Source organism: Amaranthus tricolor, chromosome 5 (assembly GCF_026212465.1).
Source record: "Amaranthus tricolor cultivar Red isolate AtriRed21 chromosome 5, ASM2621246v1, whole genome shotgun sequence".
NCBI classification, from domain to species: Eukaryota; Viridiplantae; Streptophyta; class Magnoliopsida; order Caryophyllales; family Amaranthaceae; genus Amaranthus; species Amaranthus tricolor.
Genome location: NC_080051.1, coordinates 27993888 through 28013205, shown reverse-complemented (window position 1 = coordinate 28013205; position 19318 = coordinate 27993888). Strand labels below are relative to the sequence as shown.

Genomic DNA, 19318 nt, shown 5'->3' with positions numbered 1-19318 from the left:
TGTGTTACTTTTTAACAGAAAATGTCTTATTTTTAGACAAAAAACTATTACTTTTGTTTTAAAAAAAAGTTGGTATTTTTAAGCAAAAAAAATGTTACTTTTGAAAAACAAAAAATATTTTGCAAAAAAAAAAATATAATACAAAGTAACACATTTTTTTTACGAAAAGTAACATCTTTTATGAAAAAACCAACACTTTTTTATGAGTTTTTTTCAGAATTTTTTTTCTAAAAGTAACACTTTTTTTTGCCTAAAAGTATCATCTTTTTATTAAAAAAAAAACATAATTTTGCATAATAGTAACATCTATTTGTAAAAAAGTAACGCATTTTTATCAGGCAAATTAGTTCTCACGGTTCTCATATAAAGATGAATCTCACTAGAACTTCTTCATATATATATATATATATATATATATATATATAAAAGTTTGTGGAGGTTTTAGATTAACAATTAATAACTATATCTTATTACTAATACTAATCAAGAGTGAATACCCTTCATGTAAAATCACTATCTAACTCACATATACACAATTTAGTAGTCAACGCCTTCGCCTTGGCGCCTGCAATATTTTCGAACAACCCAGAACGAAACAATTCCCGTCCCCCCTTACGAATTGTTTTGATTCTTCGTGTTTGATTAGCCGTTTTCACAAGCTAAGCATTGATATCCGGCAATGGCACCTTCCAAAAATTCCATGCGTTATAATCCTCCTGTAACAATACATCAGCAGAAGTACGGAGTCACAAAATGGTTAATAGAACGGAGCAAAGTTTAGCTAAACACGATAATACCTGCTCGACCATCAATGTAGGAGGAAACATATCATTGACTAGTGTATGCAATGAAGTATACGACTTCACATCAATCCGATGGTTAATAGCTACTTCACCCTGTTAGCATAGTTCGAAAAAGGCTTAAGATTGATTCGTATTATTTACATTTCTAAATTCTGATTGTTTCGAGAAGATACTCTTATGTCTTACCTTTGGATTGATTATGAAAACTTTTCCCTTTGGGATACCAATCTTTCTATACGTAAGCTCATCTGTGTCTCGGTTCCCAAATCCTGCGTAAAATGGATTGTAATCGGGAGGAAATAGAGCCTTGATATCCTGGAAATGGTAACATTATAAGCGAGCTTTACGTTCAGCCATAAGATTGCAATTAAAACCTTCTCGTGGATGAAGATGAGTTAGTATTTACCTCCAAGCATGCAATCTTGAATTCATGAGGAGCTCTTCTGATTACTACAATCAAAGATAACGGAAATCAGAGAGAATCTTTTATCATTTCTTTGTAAACAACCTCTTTGTTAGTCTTATCACTAACAAGGGTAAGGTTACGTACATCCGACCCCCCAAGCCCCACCATAGGTGGGAGCCACTTAATGGCATTGGGTCATTCCGTAATGGAATGAAAATGATGTTGTAAACCAATCTAATGAAAATCAAGTATTCATAAATGTGGTAGAATTTATACAAAATCCTCTTTGAGCCTCAAAATATAGATATATACATATAAAACCTACTTTCATATATCTCTAGGTCCAATAACAATAATTGCACCTGTTTAGCAGTTGTTACTAAACGGTGGTAATGACAAATAAGAATAATGCATTGGAATAAATTTTTGAAAAAAAAATTAATATAAATTTTTTTTTGATAGGAAAAAATGATATAATTAAAGTAGAACAAGCATTGTCAAGATATTTCCCTACCAAAATTACACTAACTTTTCATTATCATTCTCAACGTTCAATAACGACTATCAAACAGACCATTATTTTAGTACTTGAAGCCTTGAAGGTATATGTATATTGACATGATCATATAGCTTAAGTTTTGATCATCAACTATGGTTGGGTTTCATTCAACTATGTATATTAGTGATATCAAGTTCAAAAAACTAAATTTAAAAAACTTGTATCGTAGAAGGCGCCTATATGACATTTTCATCAAGTTTTCACATATAAAATCAAAATGAGAATCTGTACGCACAATCCCAAGTTCCAGAATCCAGTCTCAGACATTCTCATGAAGCTATACAAACTCTACGAAAAGAAGCAAAGCTTATACAATAAATGTGAACCAAGTAGAAATTTCTTAAGTACCTTCACGATATAACGAGGGAAACAATCCATTAGGTGAAATAACGACCGGTCCATTTGGCAGTGTTTTCCCATCCTGTAAGCATTATCATTAACAATGAAGTAAGATCGACGAAAAGGATTCAAGGAAGTAGAATCAACGATAAGATTTCGATGAAACTAATAAAAGTCGCATCAGACTCGACAATAAAATCAGGACAAAAGACTCTAGAAGTTCCAGGCTCCAGCCCATCTTACATATTGAAGAGACGAAACAAAAATATATTATGATTTGTGATGCGACAATCTTTACACCGCAAAAATTACTAAAAAGACCGTCGAAAACACACCTGCTTTAGGTTAAACAAAAAGCTTTTCGTCAAGTAAGCCTGGACAATTGCGCGTGCGCTTAAAAAGAGTAGCTGATATCCGTTCTCCTGTTACACATTGAAAGCATTATACTAATATTCAACATGGATTAAGATAAAGCATGCAAAATGGCGATTACCTTGATGGCAGAAAACAAGCGAGCCACACCGGATTGTGACCAGTCCTTCCCAACCAACGGCATAAATTGACCAAGAACATCCGATCTGAAATAAAATTAACTTTTCAGATCCTTTACGGAAAAGCAAACTAATGATCATCATCATCATCCCAATGAGTCCCATCTTGGGCATGGTCTAGGGACGGTGGAAAAGAAGGCAGACCAATACCCTCATCATGAGAAGGTCACGATCGAAGGGAGCTCCTCTGATTGAAGGGAAAAGCTAACTAATGAATAAGTTAAATGCATAATGTTGACTATTCATAACTCATTCTGAAACTTTTGAGGTTATTTAATTGTCTAAAAGACTTTCACAAATCCACCTCTGCTACAACAGCTTCACAGATTACACTAGGATGTGCATCAATAGAAGACTTACAAGACACAATAACACACAGAACGTAGAAAATGCTCCATATCAGATTTGGGAACTGCAAACTCGATGACATGCCAAGACAAAATCCTGTAGTTCAGCAATAAGTATCTGTATATAAGGTGTTGATCCTTGGCCTCAATCCAAACCCAGCTAAGGGGAAAGAGAGCAATGTTTGTCATGATGTACTTTTTATGTGCTCGTCAATTTTGGAAACTACTAAGGCCTAACAGTCCAATTCTCGCAAATCAGGTGTACGGTCAAGATGCAATCAATAAGAAACCATGAAACAACAATTACTGAAAGTAAATTTCACTGCATGAGAAAAGCATCAGTTTAAGATATATCTCACCTAGTAATTGTCCCATCCACATCAGAAATAACAATTCGCGCATTCCACTTCCAAAGATATATATGTGCCTCAACCTGTCCATCACGAATGAACAAAACCAATTAATAAAGGGGAGGCCCGACCATCCGAGTACCATTCATTCTTCAAAAGCTATGGAAACAAATCAAAGATGGAGAACCTGTTGTAATCCAAGGACCCTAGTACTGAAACTGAAAGTCACATCGTTTTGGCCTTCTTTCAGATTCAAAGACGATATCTGCTCATTAGTGGGGATGTTAGTCCTGACTATCTTCTTGTTAGCGGACTTTGAACCAGTAGCCGATAACGGAGTATCACACTCTGACATAGGAGTTATGTTAAAGGATGGACTTCGTGAAAATGATTCAGAGTCAACGAACACGTCCTCTAACTCTGAGGTGTTACTCGTTGATCGTGGAAGAGTCTTCACCCTTCTAAAAGGAATCGGCCAGAGTCTCCATCTGCGCCCAGAAGCACTTCCAGAATCGTGAAGCCCAAGATTTGATGCAACTTCCTGTTCGACTGCTATGGCATCTTTGGACTCGATTGGAAGATTCACGCCAAATGCAGCCAGTCCCAAGACAATGGGAGCAGCTTGCTTCCCCTGTAAGTATTTCCCGTTGTATCTAATAATCAGGTTTTCATTTTTAATCAATGATGATGCTGTACTCCTAAACTCTTCCTCGGATAAACGATGAGCATTGAAGGCTTCATCAGCAGCCGCTAATCCCATTCCAGGACGGAGTAAGTGGCTACAAAGAGAGATCTCCAGTGCTACAAAAGATATCGTCAAGTACATATTAAAAAATTAAAAACATAAAAACTTATCTAGGTAAAGATATTAACTTCAAGAACGCTGAAAATGAAAACTATATGATTTATAATACCCACAAAAATAAAGCACCTTGAAACTATTCTCATCATTTATAAAGTTGTCAATAAAAAATCAATATCAGAATTTTCTACAAAATCAATATTTTTAGATGAAACCATGCATTATAAACCACAATTAAGAGTTGTAATCTACATTTCAGTTGCGAAATCATATAATCGAGGAAAAAAAACATGTCTTACTTGGTTTGAGATTCGATTGAATTTGATCAGATGAACTGCTGGCGTGCTGTCTACGATCTTCACTTTCATCTGATATGGTGTCAGAGATATTTGTCCCTACACTATATATATCGCTCTTGACGGGTGAATGTAGTCTGGATGGCTCATCCTTGCATGCTAAAGCATTACTAGCGGGCATGAAACCATAATCATTAGCTTCTTCACCGGTGCGATCCCTCTCCTTGCTTTCAATAACTTCTTCAATATCAATGTGCCCATAGACATCTCTCTCTTGGTTCTTAACACTCTTATCATCTTCTTGGTGTTCACACTCCTCATTATCCAATGCTTCGGGAAAATGCATTTCCTCGACTCCATCTTCATGTAAAATTGTCTCATCTCCAATAGCTTCAAATTCACTCTTACTATAATCTTCAAAATCTACACAAGTATTAACTTTTTTATGGGTAGATTTTCCGTTCTCTTTACAAGATCCTAACTCAGGCGTATTGTCAGTTTCCTCATTTAGACAAACTTCTGACAGTCGGATACCATTTCCATCACTTTCTCGATCTTCATGTGTATGTGCCTCAATTTCAACAATACGAGCAATGCCCTCGTGGGAATTAGCAACGACAGATTCCGATTTAATGGAGGGCAACTCTAGATCATTAAGGTATTGAGAATCCCATGTGGAATCTTTACCGGGTCCTAAATGAAACTGAGGTGTATCCAGTTGCACAATTTCGGTGTTATGCTCGGATGATGAGATAGGTGCCGTTAAAATATGACCATCTACACTCACTAAAACCATTTCAGAATCCGAACCTTGTGCTTCCACAAAATTCTCTACACCCTCCATATTCTCATACCGACTAGATCCATACTCGGATGACAACTCAATAGACTCATCAAAAGACTGATCATCTTGAAAATCATAAAACCTACAAGCATCAGAGTCTGTCCTTTCTAAACGATCAAACGAAGAATAATCTTCCGAAAAGAACCCAGGGTCAGACAAAGTACTCTGCAACCTAAAGTTCTCGACATTATTTTCATTTATATTACACTGGCTATTATCTACACCAAAACTATGATCTAAAGTTGGTTCCTTTTCATCCTGTAACACCTGTTTTGGGTCTCCAATTTCGATTAAATCGGCTTCTCTTACAAAATAAGCTTCACCGGAATTATCAAGATGCATATGGAAATTGGCTTCAACACCATTTACATTGATTTGAACCATTTTCTCAGCACCCTTAAGAACACCTTGAAACTTACCAAATTGTACATACCAAGGAGTACTTCTAAAGCTTCCATCTTGTTGTTGAACAACAATGATGTCAACTGCCCCACCAAAAGGATGAAAAGGGGTGGCAACTGAGTATACACCTTGGGTTATCAAACTTCCTACTTTTCCCACCACATTCATGATTTCAACTATCCCCAAAAAGAAAAAATAAATAAATAAATAAATCAATGTGCAAGACTCCAAAATCCTAATTATAAGACAATAGTTCAATCCTATTGAACTTATCAAGAAACCAAATTCTTGAAATCTATTCAAGTGGCAAAAGAATCAAAAACCCAGTTCCAGCAATGTCAAATGATACTGAATATAAACACCACAAACATTAACAGCCCGTTTGGTAGGCAATGAGAATGAAAAATTAGTATAATTTTGGTTGAAGGCCATACTGCCATACTTGTCCTTAATCATCTCATTTTCTTGATTCCAATGCATTACTATTTGGGAGAGGTTGTATTAGGTGATAATGAAAATTTATAAATAAAAAAAAAAATTTGTGATCAAAGGAATGATATAGAACTTTTAATGAAATTTTACACAATAAATCATTCTTATTACCACTATTTAATACCACTAACCAAACGGAACAAGAAAAAATAATCAAAAAAAGTGAAAATAATAAAAACCCATTTTTTAAATATATCACAAGCCATTAAAATGGAAGGAAAATTAAAGATTAAATACAAGAAGATGAACAGAAATGAAAAGGCAGAGAAAAGAGTGTTGTCACTTACTTGGGTAAGAGTCAGAATGATGAAAAATATGAAGATTGAGTTCAAGAATGAAACTTAAGTTATAACACTCTCTATATAAAGTCTTTGTCTTTTTAGAGATGAGATAAAAGAAAAGGGAATATTGTGGAAGAAAAAAGATTATTCTGATCAAATGTTGTCCCTTAAAACAACAAGATTGAATTTGAATTTAATGTTTTTTGGATGTAATCCTATGTTTGAACTTTGAAGGGTAGTTGTCTAGGTTGTCCTAGAAAAATGTAAGACCAAACTTAAGCCTTCAATTTCTTTTCCTATAAGAATTGGAATAAGAAGCATTACATGAACTGTTTTCCTATTTCCTTTTCTTTCCCATTTCTTGGTCTATGGAGATACCGCCACTTTTAGGCCATTTTCTTGTCATTAATTATAGGTAAATGAAATTTTAGTGGTAGTATTTTTTAAAATTTTTTGCATTCAGTTTATGTTTAATGTAACTGTTGTAGTATTTTTTGTTAATTTCTTATTAATTTTTTTTAATTTACCATTTTAATATTTCTACTATAATTTTTCGTAAATTATTTTAATGCTCTCAAATGTTAAATTCACCATTTTGACGTTTAATTCACCGTTTAATTTATCAACGCTCTCAAATGTTGTAACAATTTTATTTTCATTTAAATTGTTAGCATTTTTGACACAAGGTGCCTTAAGCACTATTACATAAGCCACAATGTTCAATTAATGTACTTAACTAGAATTATAAAGTTCAAAAGGTGCAATTCATGCACTAATACATATGCGCTTGACTAGGATAAATTATAAAGAAAATAATTTGAATGAAAACAAAATTGTTACGACATTTGAGAGCTTTGATGAATTAAACGTCAAAATGGTGAATTAAACATTTGAGACCATCAAAATGGTTTAGGACAAATTATAAAGACAACAATCAACCCCTAATAAGAAAACGTCAAAATGGTGAATTAAACGGAAATTGACAAGAATTTAACGAAAATTGCTACGGCAGTTAGATAAGGCATAAACGGAATGTTACCATGTAGAAAAATCTTACAAAAGTGCTACAATTAGCGTTTCATGAAAGTTCGATGCTACCATGTGGAATTTCTCTTAATTATATTTCAATGTTTCTTTGATTTTGAGGAAGTATGAAGGTTTTTGGTTATCAAATACTTATACTCTGGTCGGACATGTTATATGGAAAAATATCACTATTAATCAGAAGTTTAATAAAATAAAGCAAGCATGATATAAGGAAGGAAGTATAATTAAAAAGGTTCTTATACACATAAGTTGCAAACTTAAGAAAATAAACATACTCATTTCTCAAATTCATTGACTCATGAGTGGTTGGTTGGTAGGTATTTTGATAGCAATTAACACCTCATGGCATTTAATATCATTTCTTGTTTTTTAGGGCAAATTTAATAGATTTCAATAACAAGGGGACAAATTTGATATTATTGGGGTAATTTGATTAATTAATAACGAATTAAATAATAAATTAATAAAAAATAATCAATTTGTAAATAAGATCAAAAAAGGAGATTTAGATTGTGGATGAGAGAAAATATTTGGATTATTGTTCATAAATGAAAAATATTTGGACACTAAAAGAAATATAATTAATTAAACCTGCGTGACTGCACGTAAATGTAAAGCATTTTAGAAAAGCATTACTATTTAGTAATCACAATCTCTTTATTTTTTATATCCTACTTTTTTAGAAAGATTGATACTCTCTTAGTTCGATTGAATTTGAAGTAGGGAGATAGAATTATTTTATTAATTTTTATTAAATTTAAAGAACAAATGGATGGAAAAAATATGTAGTTGATATGAAGAAAGATGATAAGCGTGTCAAACAATAAGTGTATGAAGTTGGAGACATTGCGAGAGGAATTGTCACTCTTCAAGGAAGCTACTCTTTTTTTTAAGTTTGCTACTGAAAGTCATATATTATGAGAGAAAATATAACTTTTAATAACAAATTTAAAAAAACAAAGAAAATACTATTATTAATATAATTGTCAATCTAAAGTAAAAGCAAACATAATATGCCCAAATTTAGTGGCAAAAATTAAAAATTTAGTATGATTTAAAAGGTAAAAAGATTAATTGATATTAGAATGGTGGTGAAACATATTTATCACAATAATATTTTAAAGTTTGAATATACTTGAAGGCAACATTAAGCTTAAACCCAGATGAGCACTCAGAATTAGATATGATAGCAATGTTACACATAAAACAAAAGAGCTCATTTCAAAAGAATAGTCTAATAGGGGAAAGACCTCATTTGATCTATAAATCATTCATTTGTTGCCAATACATGTTGCACAGCTTTGGAGCCGCCTTCCCGAGTCACCGGTTCGCACTGCAGCTTATGGTTGTGTCTAGCCCTGCACTTTTGTTAATCTTCTGTTTAAATATGATTCCAACCCATTATATTAGATTAATAGTATTGCATTAAGATTCAAAAAACCAGGAAAACATAGATAAGGTAACATTATAGAAATGTTTATGCTATGAAAGAGCTAAATGTGCAAAATTTTGCATATTTTCATCCTATTTGAGAAGCTATACTGATTCCTGAGTAAGAATAATCATTCAGAAGCCCTTTCATTTGTAACATCTGCAGGATCGCGTTTCTGTACTAAGTGCGCATTATAATTTCAACACGATCAGGAACAGGGGGATATACTTGCTGTTGCAAACAAGCAATTGACCAAATGAGTTTCAGATGATGCCGACTGTAGAAAGAATAGATTATCCAAAGAAAAAGAAGTCGATGAACGATCTAATCTAGTTCAATAATTGTAAAGCTTCATAAACAGCCCCTTTATATGATGATTCAGGATACGCAAGATGATCAAATCATTCTCGGAACCCAGAAAAGATTATGTTTGAGGTAAAAAGTTACAATCACATATCAATGTAAAGGGTACTTCCGCGCATAGTTACGTGGAACGTGGAACGTAGCCACGCTCCGCTATCCGGGAATGTTCGTCCCCGATAACCACGAAACGCGACCCAAATCGCTCAAGGTGACGTCCCGGTATGGAAGACTTTTTTAAAAAGTATTTTGGCCTTTATTTACAAATTAAAGAATAAAGGAGGAAAAACAAGATAAAAGCTAGACAATCAAAAAAATTCCACTTAAAAAATAATTTCTTAAAGCAAAAAAAAATCATTTTAATTTAATTTTGTTTTCAAATATAATTTTTAACATAATGTTTCTTGTACCCAATCGTTCCCGAGTCAATCAAGGCTGCATTCCTTGTTCCCGTTCCCGTTCCTCGTTCCTAGCCAAATGTCGTTCTAGGTAACAATGCTCCCGCGTCCCACCTAAGGGAGTTTATGAAGTCGTATATATACAAACTTATCTTTGTAATACAAAGATGTTTGATCAACCCTTCATTGCAAAGTGCTTGAAGAACAATATAACTTCTTCCAAAGGCATAAATCTTAGAGAAGATTCACATAGTAGGAACACCCAGAATGTCCAAACATGACACAAGGAATCAATATTGGTAGGCAGGGCAATAAAAGCAACGACCCCATGTACAGATTTGCTAACTAAAAGAATAGGTAAGCTCATCTAAACTGGTATTACCTCGAAAGCAGCTGTGGGAGGGGTTATTGTATCTTCCTCCAATCCCTCAAACCAATAGACATCAACAGATTAACATCAAAAATAACATTCTCACTTCCACACTACTGGCATAGTGCAAAAACAACACAGTAACTAGGTGATGCCACAAACATACCACCATATATCAGCCGAAACCATAAGAATCCCTTGAACTAGCCTAAATTGATAATTAAATGTGGTGTCGTAAACTCGTATCAATCCAACAGAATTGAAAACCTTCATGACTGCAGCCCTTTTTTTATCACTATGACTACTAGTGCTTTTCTTAAGCAATAACATACAACTGGACCAAGGTGCTTTCAAGCAACAAATGCTTAAATAGGTCAAGATTAGAGGTGTTCAATGGGTCGGGTCGGGTCGGGTTGGGTCGGGTCAATTTCTTGACTCAAGATAGAACAGCACCATCAACAATGCAAAGACAAGATGCATTATACAGATAAGAACGATAAACAAGTAAGAAAGACCTGAAACACAGAAAACAAAAAGAACATTAACCCAACAACATATCACCATATCATCAGCTTACAGAACACACAAAGCACTGGTACTATTACATATTGCACTATGGAGAATGAATTAATTTTAACATTGGCCTGTTATGTATTTGATAATGTATTAGTAATACAAGGCAGAAAAAATCGTGTTCAAGGAGAATTACAACCATTACTCAAAGCTATAAATTTATGAAAGCAAATGAAATGAGCCAGGATAAGACCTTGTAGCAACTGCAGACATGTTAAACCAGTTTCGAGCACGATTGCACAAACCAACATCAGAGCAGTTAGCAAGTTCACAAGCCGCATTGACGAAGCTTTCAAAAGGCATCCAATCAAAAAATCCTTCAACATCTCTAAAGCTCAAACTCCTCGTCTCTAAGAGCCATCTCTGCAGCTTCTTCTTCTTCCTCGTCTAGGACGAAATATTCGTTACGCTCGACTGGCCTAAACATGTAAAACATAATCACATAGAACGCAAGGCTAGCAATCTCCTCAGCTGCATTGCTCACCCACTGATACTTGTAGGCAGAGATAGTTTTCAGTGCAAAAACCACAATTCTAGTGAAATACAAATACCCAATAACAACAATGTAGAATTGTCTAAAAAGGGTTAACTTCGCCAGATTCCTAGCAGCTTTTCCATCAGTCTTGGAAGTCTCCCTCAAAGATCGAATCGACCACACAATAGGGAAGATAATGGCACAACAACAAATGATATCGACCAACAAAAACACCTGATTCCAAGTAACCCAATCCTTAATGAAAGGGCCAGTTTCTCCAATAACAATGGAGGCCACATTAGCTAAAACCTGAAGTGGAATTACAATCAAAAGAACTTTCTTTTCTTTTTCCTGCAAGAATGGCTTCAAAAAAGACCAACCAGTTCCAACCAAGACAATAACAGTAAACAAAAGCACAACCCTTATAAATTGGAATAAATAGAAGAGAACATCCCAACCATGAGGAGATCCTGTAACTTTGACATAATGTTTATCCTCAGCAGCACAGATCAAATTCAAAGCTTTAATGATCAAAAGTCCAGCCATCAAAAGATGAATCCGATGTACAGATTTCTTATTCTTCAAACAGGCAAATACCCAATACCCTAAAAACACAAAGTAAGCCAAAGAAAAGAGGAAAAACAAAGAAGGAAGCTGAGTTTGACCTGCAGGTAAATAATCCTTAACGCCATTAAACTCCAAATTATACATCTCAGTACGAACAGTCATGGAAACGGAGCTTTCAGGGTTACAATTAGCAAAGAAAAGACTATATTCATTAGGAATACTAACTGGGTAAGAGTGATTGAATGAAGAAGCAGGAGGAGGAGATAGATCTCGAAATGTAAAAAGATGGGTTGTGTACTGAGAATCGAGAACACAGAAAGAAGGGTTTTGTTGGATCTCGAGAAGGACTTGAAGAAGGGATTCTTCAGAAAGAAGGAAGAACCCTAAACGAGATGGGTCTGGAGGAGATAGATTAGAACTTACAGAAACGGATGAAACTGCAACAGCAACATGGCCAGTGTGAGTGAATCCGAATTTCTCGAAGAGGATCATAGGACGATTGTCAGATATGATTTTAAGGGTTTTGATCTCTGCAAACGAATGAGGGATTAGAGAGAAAATAAGTAGGAAAAGTGTTAGGAAGAGGATTTTCGCCATTGTTGTACGGTATTGATCACTTCAACGGTGGTGAAGATCGCAAATCTGGGAATTAGAGTTATCTCTCTCAGGTACTTTAGGTGTAACGCTTGAGTGATTTCGACGTTTTTTCCGAGTTTTTCGTCGAGCTACCTGCAATTGCAAGCGTCGGTATGTGTTAACTCGAGATTTCTCTATTCTTGGCATTTAAATATATTTTAAATAAGAAAGTGGAATATTGTTTCGGTTAGAGAGCAAGACTAAGTACCATCTATGGGCAAGTTGTTGTATTTGATCATTTAGTCTATCACTTCTCGTGTTATCTTAATTAGACCAAGTCTCGCATTCTTTAGGTAAGATTTTGGAATTCATTATCATCGGAATGAATCTAGAAAATAAAATAAGGGATGTCGATAATTTTTTTAAGAAAATTACATTTAAAATTATTTGTACAAACAATCCGAAAATTAAAAACAATGTATTAGGTGGAGGAGTATAGCAATACTCAATCATAAATGATAGCATATTGGGAAGGATAGAGCACGTCAAACCATATCATTATGATATTATCAAAGAAGATAATGAGATGGGCTAATGAGAAATTACCACTCTTCGTGAAATACCTAAAGTTTTACTCTTCCGTTAAATTTTTTAGTAATATATCCTGTGTTACTAATAAATACTGACTCGATCATAGTTGGTTTTCCCCTTTTACAAATGTCACAGAGACTAAGGAGTTAAACATAGTATGTTGAAGTAGTGGGGATATTTAGAATTAAAGTAGATAAAATAAAGAATAAAAGTGATGAGTCATGTTTAAAACAAACTAAAATAAAAATAGAACAAATTCATTTGAAACGAACAAAGTAAAAACACCAAAAATAAAAATCATTTTTAGGCTTAACCTATCACTTTGTATGAAACACATGTAATGTAAAGATAATACCTGTGTAATTTAAATATGTACTATTCTGCCCGACTATTTAACCTCATTTATTTTTGACACTTTGATTAAGTAAATGGGTTAAAGTAGTGAAATATTTAGACTTAAGAGAGATAATACAAATTGTAAAAGTGATAGTCATATTTAAAAATAAAAATGGGACAAATTATTAAAATAGAGTAAATTAAATAATAATAGTAATTTTACGAATAAAAATACAAAAATATAAAAACCCAAAAGCCATTTATGACTTCCAAAATTCAAAAGAAAGATAACTTCCAGTATAAATTAAAGTAGCAACATTTTTCAATATACATTTTTCAATAGAGAATTATTGCTTCTACCATTAATCCAACTCCGATCTCTATTATGTTTTGATTTTGTTTTTTATTTCAGGGGTGTCAATTGACACCCCATTGAATCCGCCCATGCATTATCATTTAGCTATCTTGTACGCTTACTCCATCTTATTAATCCAAAAAAACCAGGTGGGCAACTTTTTTACTCAAATAAGTAAAATGTAAATTGAAACGAAAAGTCTCATATCCAATGCGTTCACTTTTAATATTTCAATTATTTATTGTTTTATTTAAAACATGTATAACAATCTGACTTACCATTGACTAAGTAAACAAGGTCATCACGGAGTCTATTTCCCAAGAAACATAAATTACAATTTCAAAATTTGAGCAAAAGAGTTACCAGGTCTTTAACGTAACTAACTCGGCTAATTGTCAAACCAAACATCTAACTAAAATACAAAATAATTATAAAAGTCACTCTATAAGTCCAATATAACCAACACAACCACGTCTAATATACATTTATCAAAATCCTAATACAATACTACACTTCTCACGTACTCAGCTCAATATAACATCTCTGTAACTCTAATCATCACCGCTAACCCATCGTTCCCGACCGGTTCCGATCTGCAAACAAACTAAAAGATGGAAACAGCAAGGAGTCAGGTTTAACTGAATGAGAAGTAAAATTCCAAAACAACAAAACACAATAATTCAAATCATAGGTTTAAAAGCAATATCAGTTTCCTAGATCATGTGCGTACAAAGAGTCTAATATGAGAGGTGCCCCATTGTAATACCCCGAGATTTTAACAATGAAATTATTTAATATTTTAATAACTTTTAAAAATTTTACAATTATATTAAATTATTTCTGAATTAGTTTTAATAAATTTCTTTCATATACAGATTTAAATGTTAACTTATATATATATATATATATATATATATATATATATATATATATATATATATATATATATATATATATATATATATATATATATATATATATATATATATATATATATATATATATATATATTAAAAATATAGTTATGATTTCTCAAATAAAAAGGTTCGAATCAAAATGATTATTTTATTAAAATGTGTGAGCCTACAAAGGTGAGTCTCTTAGTTGGGTCTAGCAAGAAAATGAATCGAGATAAAAATAAATAAATAAACCTAATAATAATAATAATAATAATAACAAGGATAAAACGCATAAAGCCCTCCTTGCTCAAAACCTAGCCGTAATTCTCCTTTCTTCTTCTCCTCCTTCTTTCTCTCTTCTCCTCTTACGCCGCCTCCTCCTTTCGCCAACCAGCAGTCGCCTTCTCACTTTCCCACCAGCAAGCAGTTGCCCTCGCCTCTCTTCGCAAGCAGCAGCAGGGGCTACGTTTTTCCCCCCAAACAGCAGCTGCCCAGCAACTAGCGCCACCACCTGCTATGCGTCTGCTGCAGCCACGACCGCCAACTTGCTCCTCCCCTTCTGCCTTGAAGGCTGCCGCAACCAACAACCACGGTCCAGCCGCGACTAGTCCTTACTCTTTTTCTAATTGCCCCATTGTAAGCCTCTCAAGTTTACACTAAGTAATCTTCCTGGTATCTAATTAGAATTTTATAAAGGCTTATGAGTTTGGTGTTGATTTTGTATTAAATTCATTGAATCTTGTTATGGGTAAGAATTTGATTGATGATTTAAATGCACTTATGAATTGGGTTTTTGAAATATGAATGAAAAGTGTTGAACCTTATATTATTTTCATTGAACCTTTTTGTGGGTAAGAGTGTGTTTGATGAGTTTAACATATTTATGGCTTAGAGTTGAAGTATGAATGAAATAATGGTTGTGTGCTATTTTGATGGTGTCTTAGTACATGAGTAACTTTATTTGTGTTGAATGTGGAAGTTTTGTTAGGCATGGTAGTCTTAAATGGCCTTGTTAAAGTAACAGAAATTATTAATGTTGATTACAAGTAACTTCGTTAGGTTATCAAAGTTATAATTAAATGATATTAGTAAGACCATGAACATAGTGTCAACTTGTTGAGAATTATTAAAGTTACCTGTTATGATGTCTTGATTTTAGTTCTTTCTAACCTTAGAGGATATAATAAATGATATTGCAATGCGATAACCTTAAGATTTGTTCTTGTCGTCATATTAGCACTACACTAACATTGTGAGACTTAAGTGTGAATCGTCATTTTATTTTAAGACAATGTGAATCGTTATAACTCAAAGTTAGTTGGTGTAATGAAGCAGTTGACATAATCCTTTTATTTTTTGTCGATGGAAAAACTTGTGTTATTATTGAATTGACGATTATGCTTGGTGTTGAATGAGATGCGTACGTGCTAGAAGTAATTGAAAACTTGTCATGAATAGATGATAGTGGTTACTTTGGCTTTTAGCTGATATGACAAAGTAGTTAAAGGAACTTATTAGTTCTATAATTCTATTCATAACTTATATAGGTGCCCACTTCATAAGAGAAAAGTAGAACCTTAGACAGGTGATTTTTGTATCTTGTGGTCGCGCAGTGACGCTTGCAGATACGTATACGCAGTAATTAATTATCATATTCATTATTTCAAAGTATTATCCATATTTCATGATTATATGCATCGTATTAGAATTATAGAACACCAGTCATGCTAGTGAATAGTCATAATAGTGATATAGGCAAGTAGAATGAAAGCATTAGGAGACTATGAGAACAGATTTCTAAATAGTAGAGAACGCACCATGGTTGTGTGGTGACGAAGTGATTTCCTACTTATTGAGCCTTGATTTATGATTAGTTGGCGTGACTTAACTGGATTATGTCCGGTTGATTTAGTAGTCCCCTAGGTGAGGTCCGACGGGACCACCGTAAGGGGGGTCGAGCATGCTTGGGTCATTGGGCGCCGGGTGGCAGATACTGCCCCTTAACTGAGGTGTTACCTTGCAAACCCCAATATGGATTGGTGGCCTCTTCACTGGTTTAGTACCCCAGTGTGTTACTTTTTCCCGAAGGTAGGACCCGAGATGGTCAACTGGAGGTGGCATGAGCTCATACTTTGCCATGGGCGCCGGGTGGCCGATAACGCACTTGGCCATGTCACTATGCCATGAATAGAGAAAAGATCCAATACCTTGAATATACTTCCAGAGATTAGTAGTTTGAAAGAGAAATTATGAGTAAATAAAGGTGTTTAGACAGATGAGTAAACTCGTTATTGCCATACTATATCGTTGTCTATAGTTTTGTTCAATGACTTTAATTATTATAAGTTCATTAATTACTAATGTGTATGTGTTTGTTGTTGTTTGTTCATGACTCTCTATGATATTCCTGCTATGACACATCTGACTTTGGTCATTATGTTGAGCAGCAGGAGGATCATAGCTTGACATGACAGGTACAGGAGCTTCTTTTGCTTTGCATTGGGGGAAAGAGTGGAGTACGGTCGTAACAATTGTGTGCAAATTGCCTTATGCTTGTAGCTTCTATATTACTTGTAAAGTTTTCTTTTGGGATTGTATAATTTCTTTTGTATGGAGCCATGTGACTCCTTGTATGATCCATAGTTCCGCTGCGTAGTTTTTGAATGTATAGTAATGAGAATACTCCTTTAATATCCGTCAGATCGATGCGTTAACACTGGAACCACGATCCTCGTTAGAGTTGATGATTTGAGAAGCCGACGATGATTCTTTCTGTCGTGACGTATTCTTGAAGGCATTAAAGGCCTTAGATTATTTTAGTTATGTTATCCATTTATATATTCTTGTCACAACCTCAGTTTTCAGCAGAGATGCTGTCGAAATTTCCACTTACTCATCTTTTCAATTAATCTTTAGCGTTTATTTTAATTATTTTCCCTTTTCTTTTTATGCAACACTCGAATCTCCTCCCTTCCTTCACGATTCTGGTTTCGTTAAAGGGGTTAGAAATTCAGGGTTGTTCCACCCATAGCTCTAAGGCTATGTCGCTCTCGGGTGAAGCTAATAAATATCTGAGTGACAACTCGCCTCAAAAATAGGGAGTAGGGAACAATGTTCCTCAACTCCGTCAATGACCAGCTAGCAAACCTAATCCATTGACCATATCGTAATATCAACATAAGCAGCCACAACATTTGTCTCAACAATTTTCAATTTGAAAAGAGCTTTAGTAAAAAGTTTATTTTCAAGAATGTAGTCTGGTCAAACCCCTTTTAGAGATTGTTACTAATCACCGAAAAGATGCTTTAGGGAGTCAAGACCGGTTCACCGCAATTGACTAGAAGGGTTCATGACGTAGTCGTATCCTGAAGCATGACAATAACATAACGTCAGAAGCGTGCGCTCGATGCTACTAACATATAACTTATTACATCTCCTCCTAAGACTATAGCTTAGACCAAGATTCTATCCTAGCGTTTCTAATCATTGATGTGCATGTACTAACTCAAATCCTCAATCTGTCATCAAGATTATATAGCCATGATATAAAATTATTCTCATTTTCTTAATGATCAGAATCTTCAAAATTCTCTTTATATCTATATCCAATTAATTAAAACAACAAACATTCTATTCCACAACTAAAAATTTCCAAAAGAATCTCCTAATTTGTACAAAAACTTCAAATCATACATAATCTATCAATAACCAACATTCTATCAAATTTCATTTTCATGAATTTCATACCCAACAACTCAATCCAACATCCATTGTTTCTTTATTATCATCACTCGTCTAATTAAATGACTCAACAAATATGCTCCATAAATCTTAAAATAATAAATTGCTCTAACGGTATCTTTGATGGTAAAAACAAAAGAATAAAACAATGGCGAAATGAAAGTAAGAAAAGAAGGATATTTAATTATTTATATGTATATGTTATCATAGAATTAGAATTAATAAAAGAAAATTCTACCTTCCTTTAAGGAGTCGGGGTGAAATGAGGCACAAGCGACAATTCGGATATAATCTTGTTATTAATTTTTCCTTCGAATGATAAGGTGGGTGTGGAAGCCTGCTTGTTTTCAGATTTAAGGAATAACCAAGTAAAGATAAAATAAGAAAAAAAATTTCAAATAAAATAAAATAAAATAAAGAATAACAAGGCTGCTGCCTTTCGTCAATCAAGAACAAAATGAGGGACATTCACATACCACTTGCTTCTAAAATTCAAAGAAATGAGAGAGGAAAAAGCTGTTTGATCTTCAAGAAATCAGGGAAAGGAGAAGGATGAGGCATGATGTTTATCTCAAAAATTCAAAGAACAAGATTGGTTGATATTGTTGTTTTCACGCTTGTTTCCAAACATCTCAGAGATGGAACTAGAAGGTGGTGTCGTTGGTGTCGTAGGTTTAGAGAAGAGGAAGAAGAATATTGAGAAGGTGAGGGGTTTTCAAATGGCCTAAAGCGAAACAAATCTTGACGTTGCACGAAATTTAGGGTTTGCAGAGAATGTATATTGTTGAAGATGATGAATAGTGTTTGGGTATCGAAGAAATAAGAATTTTGGGCAATAGTAGAATAATAAAAAAATAAAAATAAAGTAACAAGACATGGAAAATGAGAAGGATTAAATATCATTTTATTCTCACACTTAACTCAAATTTGTTTTCTTATATTCTAGTTTAATATTACTTTTTCAATTCAACTTATATTTGACCCAAAAATAATTCTTCACATTTATTTTAAATTTTCGAATTCTAATAAAAATATTATTCATGTTTTTTGATTTATGGAACAATTAATTGTGAACCTAAGTCATTGACAATGTTTTATCAATGGACCCAGGTGCTGGTAGAGGTCT

The 19318-nt window shown here is 33.8% G+C and overlaps 2 protein-coding genes and 1 long non-coding RNA gene across 3 annotated transcripts; all 3 read right to left on the bottom strand.

The window, feature by feature from the left end:
• Window positions 1–439: 439 nt before the first annotated feature.
• Window positions 440–6802, bottom strand: LOC130812703 (phosphatidate phosphatase PAH1-like). The gene is made up of 11 exons (XM_057678265.1): window positions 6479–6802; window positions 4457–5875; window positions 3543–4156; window positions 3365–3438; window positions 2601–2685; window positions 2443–2529; window positions 2117–2189; window positions 1210–1253; window positions 990–1118; window positions 798–896; window positions 440–716 (listed from the first exon to the last, which is right to left on the bottom strand). Exons 2-11 carry the CDS (start codon window positions 5865–5867, stop codon window positions 660–662), a joined length of 2673 nt encoding a protein of 890 aa, XP_057534248.1. The 5' UTR covers window positions 5868–5875; window positions 6479–6802; the 3' UTR covers window positions 440–659.
• A 3800-nt stretch (window positions 6803–10602) lies between these two features.
• LOC130812701 (protein CANDIDATE G-PROTEIN COUPLED RECEPTOR 7-like) lies at window positions 10603–12537 on the bottom strand. The gene has a single exon (XM_057678264.1). It carries the CDS (start codon window positions 12289–12291, stop codon window positions 10981–10983), a length of 1311 nt encoding a protein of 436 aa, XP_057534247.1. The 5' UTR covers window positions 12292–12537; the 3' UTR covers window positions 10603–10980.
• A 2047-nt stretch (window positions 12538–14584) lies between these two features.
• LOC130812700 (uncharacterized) lies at window positions 14585–19035 on the bottom strand. Its single transcript, XR_009042098.1, has 3 exons — window positions 18669–19035; window positions 18431–18529; window positions 14585–17816 (listed from the first exon to the last, which is right to left on the bottom strand). It is a non-coding gene; the product is annotated as an uncharacterized LOC130812700 (long non-coding RNA).
• Window positions 19036–19318: the final 283 nt, after the last annotated feature.